Here is a 6,043-nt window from a genome sequence, read left to right as displayed (position 1 = left end):
GTTTCCTTTTCACAAAAACTGCAGCTAAGGGAAGGAGAGCTTGCATGCACTTGTGTCCTGTCACAGACATAGGAACTGGTACAATTCCAGCATCTGGCCTTAGGGCCAAAGCTTGTCATTCTTTGCAGTCAGTGACCTGCACAATACAGAATTGGAGTTCACAGCATTTTGTCTCTTAGCAATGATAAGGATTTAGGGTCTTCTCAGCTAGGTTTTGTACTCCTTTTGGGTACTCCTAGGAATGGGAAAGTTTCCAAGTAAAAAAATAAATAGCAACCAACCTATACCAAATGAGTAACACAAAAAATAAGCTCAAAACTACATGTGGTGCCATATCTTACTGTAAGTCTTTCCAGGCTCTTTTTGACTAACTAACTTTTTACCATATTAAGTAAGTGGTTTTGCAGGGTATAATTTTTTGCTGATGGAGTGTCCTGCTACTTTGTCTTCAACTTCTTTTATCCTATAAACAATTTGAACAACTTTATCACATGAAAGCATTTTTCTTTTTAGTTACTCTTGGTATCTTATATTTAAAAAGTAAAATTATGAGCTCTTTTATTTGTATCTTTAACATACACATAATTGAATGTTTGCAGTTCTTTTACCTTTCGGACTTGCTCCAGAAGCGATGAAAAATCTGTTTGTATTTGTGGGGCTTACTTCATACCAACTAAGGACCAGCTCTAATTACTTCAATTTATTCAGAGTACCTTACCTTCACCTGCACTGTAATTCATTCCACACCACTTAGGACCAAAAATAAAATGGTCTTTCTGAGTCTGAAGTCTAAGGAATGTACCTATCAGAAAAACATGCGTAACAAAAAATCCCCAAAGAATCTGAAACTATGTGAAAGGAGCATGGTTTCGCTGAGAGTGAAAACTCAAGACTATAAAGCAGCTTATCTGTCTTTAAAAGAGGGAGAGAAACTACAGGAGAAAAATATCTTTGTTTTCTTCATTCTGAGTGGGTTCTTGCTTTTGCAAAAGGTAAGTCGACTTGTCTTTCCTATTATTCATCTTAATGTAGATTTTCACCTTTTTTTCTTCTAGATAATGGTTTCATCTAGATATAGTATACATTAGGTATGTCTTTTGAAAGGTCATAATAAATGTCTCAGTACTTTAATTCATTTCTCAACAGCCCCTCACAAAAACAAATGGAAAAGATGTGGCTGCTTTCCAGATGATGGGTACAGGTCTGTCCTGGAATATCAGCAGCCTGTTTTTAAGTTAGAAGTATCTGCCATGTTAAGGACATGGACAAAATGCTCCCTTGCTTCTTTTGTGCTGCCAGTTTTTAAAAAAGGTTTCTACTCATTTTAAACTGCTACTGGATCTTCCTTGTGTGAAGAATTTTCCTAGCACAAAAACTAACATTTGTCCAACAAGTAGCAGTGTTCTATATTGAAGAATTCTCACCCCATAGGAAGGTGTCCTAGATAGGACAGCTGAAGACCAGTTCATCATGGTGGGTGTAACCCAAAACTGTATTCTATAGCCTTCCATGTCATTTCCCAGAAACTAGACTTGTTGTCAATAGACTATTCGCACCCTCTGCCCATAGAGCCTGACTCCTCAGGCTATAAACTAGGTGTTAAGAGGCCTGTGAGATAGGAGGATGCTCTTGTCCTCACACTGTTTGTGGAACTCCCCGCCCTGAGGGGAGCACTGAACATTCCTGCCTGAACTGGAGGATATTCTTGGAGTCTTGGAACATTTTTTTTAACCCACTCGTGGGATCCAGAGGACGGCTGCATCTCATCGCTCAGCCAGACTTAGACCACCACTGGACTGCGATCACCACTTTTGGCCAGATGCAGCAGCTCTCCCACCAGCAGGTTCTTCCCCTCTCCCTTTACTTTGGACTCAAACAGGGCCCAAGGAACACCACTTTGCTCATGCTCCAGGGTGCTGGGTTATACATTTGGGTTTTTGTGGGTTGAGACCAATTGTTTGTTTGTATTATTGTACTTACTGTATTATTTTAATAAATTGTTATTCTGACTTATAATCTCTCCTTTGAGTTGAGTTCATTTCCCCTGCTGGTTAACTCTTAAACCAGCACAGAAGGGAATCAGAGGAAGTGCTATGAATCACAGGAGGACTTCAGCTCTCTGCAAGGCAAAACCATTTTCTTTACCCTCATGACAGGAATTAAGCATTCTAGCTGTACAGCACAACTCCAGACATCTTTCTACAGGTATGCCTCTGTTCAGTTGAGGAACCAGTCACATTCATCTATACACATAAAAGTGGTTCAGCATAAGCTAAGCCTTCCCAGTTATTCTGAAAAGCTGAAAGACTAAAACACTTGGTAATTTGTCACAGTAATGGTGCTGCCTGCTGATCCAGTGCAAAGATCACACATGTTAAACTCACCTCCAGCCCCACTTCCACCTCATGTGGAGGAGCAGCTTTCAGGTCAGTGCTGGCCCATTCCAGATAAGGAACTGATTACATACTAAGATGACAGTCACAGCTTTTTCTCCTCCAATACTGATACCACTGTAACTGTCGATGGCAGCAGAGGAAGGACACTGTTCTGCATCACACAGTCATTAACAGTCTGTGCTGTATCACAAATCAGACATGACACTTTTTTGCCTCTCATTCCTGCCACCAAAGTTGTTCCAAGAACACATTTAGTTGTTGCTCACTGCCAGTTTAAAAGTACTTATCTAGCCTTGTGATACTACTGATGTTAATTTAAATAGCTCTTTTCCCTTTCCCAGTGGGATTGTAGCAGAGCTGAGAAGTAAGCCCTCAAGTTGCCAAAAAGAAGGGCCTGGTTTATGTAATGAAAGACCTTCACAAGTACATCCAAAATGATTTGTCACTCTTTATGGCAACTTACAGATGCAAATATTAAAGGAACACATGCATAGCTACAGGGATGACTTCCAACATGAGAAACAAACAGGGAAGTATTTTTCTGCAGGATCTATCCTGGCAGGCTGGTGTTTTTCCCCCAATTTACACAACCAGTATTATATCCTAATGCGGTCTAAAGCATCCAGCACTGTTCACTCCAGCTGTCTCTCAAAGGATGTGCAATCCCAGCAGGCAGGCCTGGAGATCGGCACTCCACATGCAGCTTCTCTTCTACAGCTACGATCTGGGCAGCTTTTAAACAGAATGTCTTCTCTTACTTCTGAACCCCCCAGGAGAACAGTATCATCTCCATTTTCCAGCAGAGTCACAAAGCACACTCCCATTTTGCAGTCTGTTGTCTCAACTCTATCAATTTGAAGTCTACTGACCTTTATAGTTGCCAAGAGCTTTGTGTGGCTGTTGGCTACTAAGTTGATGCAAATTTGTCCTTCCTTAATGACTGTACAGCCACACTTCAAGCTTTGTGACTCAAGGCAGTGGAGACACTGGGGTACAACAGTCTGAGAGACACTGGGGTACAACAGATCTCTACATCTCACCTGAAGTGAAGTCTTCCCAGTTATTTCCAAATGGTTTATAAACAGGTTTAAAGATGAAGTGTATTTAAATAGTCACTGCATACATACTGTAAAATATAGGAACTTCCACGTTTTCCTGTGTTTCAGATGGGAAGATAACCGGTATTTTTTAAATACTCACTTTTCATTTTAATATTTTCAGCTTTAAAATGAAATAATTACCTGTTGCTCCTCCAGCATTAGCTTTTCAGACACCAATATAAGACTAAAGACCTTTTAAAGGGTTAACTTCCCCATATTAAAACACAATAGGAAAAATGTAAACACCTTATTACAAAAGTATGAAAAACAGAAAGAAAAAAAAAAGTTTATTTCCAGAAATACAAAACATCTATTCTCTCATTTCTCCATCTTCTTCCTCTTCTTCCACACCTCTGATGTACAAAACATTATTGCACCTGTAAATAGATCAAGAGTTCTATTAGTTCTTAGCTGTAAATGCTATCATTTTCCCCACATAAGATGCTTTAAGCATTTTCCTGCTCGTGTGTAGCCTGGCAGCAGTCAAATTCTGCATAACACATTGCTGCTGTTGGCCTTGTACAGGTTTTCCACAAAGTTCATTACAATTGTGAACCCTTATAAAAGTAGTAACTGGTTGACAATGCTGTACAAAAAAATTTTTACTTCTGGGTCAGCAGTTATGGTCAAGTTTAACTTCCAAGCATGTGAAATGTTTTCAGGTGCAACGCACTAGTGTACAACACCAAAGGATTAACAGATACACAGTAACACAGAAAACTAAAGCTTTACCCACCAAAAAAGGGATAGTAAATACTTTTCGAAATATATTCAAAAGTTCCGTTTTTCCTCCCCTCAAAAGGGACCTCAACATAAAAGACACACATTCATAGCCCTACTGTAGTTAGACAAGCCCTCTTAGTTAGACAAGAAATGCAACACCCACCACAAGTTTTAACACAATTGGTAAGAAGATTTAGAAAGAGCCTGCCTCCATAATAAATAAATACCCCAATTACCTTATCAAAACTTCACCCAGGTGTCCAGACAACGCACCGTCTATGTATTCCTCTGTGTTTGCGAGCTTGAGAGAGAAATGAGCAAAAACGAGACTGTAACAAAAGCAGCTCCACAAAGCACACATCGGCCCCGGCCCAGCCCAGTGCTCACTACAGCGGCCGGGGCAGCCGAGCGGCCCCGCAATCCCGCCCAGGCACCGCCAGTCCCCGCACCACAGAAGGGTTTGGGCGGGAAGGGACCCCAAAGATCACGGCGTTCCACTGCCTTGCCGCGGGCAGGGGCACCTCTCACTAGACCAGGTTGCTCAAAGCCCCGTCCAGCTTGGACTTGAGCACTTCCAGGGATGAGGCATCCACAACTTCTCCGGGCAACCTGTTCTGATTGGCAACTCGTTCTCATTTCACCGCCCCAGGGCCGAGCCCTGCCGCCACCCCCGCCCGGGGCACCTCACAGGGGATACCCCGGCACTCACCTGCATGTTCATGTAGCCGTCCACGGAGACGAGGTAGCCCTTGTACTCCATTCCCCACTTCAGCTTCACCATCACCGGCTTCCCCGTCAGCCCGTTCAGGAACGGCTTGGGGTTCAGGGGCAGGCTCTGCAGGGGAAGCACATGGTCAGCGCCTCCCGGCTCCCGCCCCTCCCGCCGCCCTGCCGCGCACCCCCCGTTGCCTTTACCATGTCGGGAGAAGCGCAGGCCCACGCGGGAACCCCTCGTGCGCTCCGCGGGAGAACGGCAGGGGATGGGATGGGAAGGGAAGCAACTCCCCTCCTGCTTCCCGTTCCGGGGGCGCCGCTCTCTCACCCCCGACCTCTCACACGCCACGGCAAAGGCGGCGCTGCCCATTGGTGCGGCGCTGCCCATTGGTTCGGCGCTGCCGCGGGCCTCTCTCATTGGCCAGAATGCCGGGCTACCCCGGGCCCCAACCAATCGCGGTTGGCGCAAGACGGCGGGCGCCTGGGATTGGGGGAGCGCCCGCCGCGGGTCCGGGTGTGCGTCCGTGTGCTCGTCCATGTGCCCGTCCGTGTGCCCGTCCGTGTGCTCGTCCGTGTGCTCGTCCATGTGCCCGTCCATGTGCCCGTCCGTGTGCCCGTCCGTGTGCCCGTCCGAGTGCCCGTCCGTGTGCCCGTCCGTGTGCCCGTCCGTGTGCCCGTCCGTGTGCTCGTCCGTGTGCCCGTCCGAGTGCCCGTCCGAGTGCCCGTCCGTGTGCCCGTCCGTGTGCCCGTCCGAGTGCCCGTCCGAGTGCTCGTCCGAGTGCCCGTCCGTGTGTCCGTCCGAGTGCCCGTCCGTGTGCTCGTCCGTGTGCTCGTCCGTGTGCCTGTCCGTGTGCTCGTCCGAGTGCCCGTCCGTGTCCCTGTCCTGCCTGTCCGGGGCACCTCTCGGCACAGCGGGCTTTTGCTCCTCTGCGCAGGCCGATCCCCACGAGGTGGCAGCGCCCGGCCCGTGCCGTGGCCGTGGCGCAGGACGGGGGAGCTCTGACACGCTCTCCCGTGGTACTCGCCAGCCCGGCGGGCCCTGGAAGCTTCGTGGCGTCAGCCCGTGTATGAGAATGAACCTGCGGACTAGCACGTGTTCGTGACTCCACA

At 46.9% G+C, this 6,043-nt stretch overlaps 1 protein-coding gene across 1 annotated transcript; it reads right to left on the bottom strand.

The window, feature by feature from the left end:
- Positions 1 to 3,759: 3,759 nt before the first annotated feature.
- SNRPF (small nuclear ribonucleoprotein polypeptide F) lies at positions 3,760 to 5,275 on the bottom strand. Its single transcript, XM_051784088.1, has 4 exons — positions 5,135 to 5,275; positions 4,929 to 5,054; positions 4,456 to 4,520; positions 3,760 to 3,873 (listed from the first exon to the last, which is right to left on the bottom strand). Exons 1-4 carry the CDS (start codon positions 5,135 to 5,137, stop codon positions 3,807 to 3,809), a joined length of 261 nt encoding a protein of 86 aa, XP_051640048.1. The 5' UTR covers positions 5,138 to 5,275; the 3' UTR covers positions 3,760 to 3,806.
- Between the last annotated feature and the right edge of the window lie 768 nt (positions 5,276 to 6,043).

The sequence above is a fragment of the Manacus candei genome, unplaced genomic scaffold (genome assembly GCF_025592945.1).
Source record: "Manacus candei isolate 608988 ecotype Guabito, Panama unplaced genomic scaffold, ASM2559294v1 h1tg000018l, whole genome shotgun sequence".
In the NCBI taxonomy this organism is placed as follows: Eukaryota; Metazoa; Chordata; class Aves; order Passeriformes; family Pipridae; genus Manacus; species Manacus candei.
This window is presented reverse-complemented; position numbering and strand designations above follow the sequence as displayed.

Excerpts from the sequence above, each read along its gene's own strand:
- SNRPF (XM_051784088.1), bottom strand. Across the intron at positions 4,521-4,928 it reads ACGGCTACATGAACATGCAG|CTCGCAAACACAGAGGAATA; the intron begins GTGAGTGCCGGG and ends TTCTCTCTCAAG. Across the intron at positions 3,874-4,455 it reads CTGGGTGAAGTTTTGATAAG|GTGCAATAATGTTTTGTACA; the intron begins GTAATTGGGGTA and ends ATCTATTTACAG.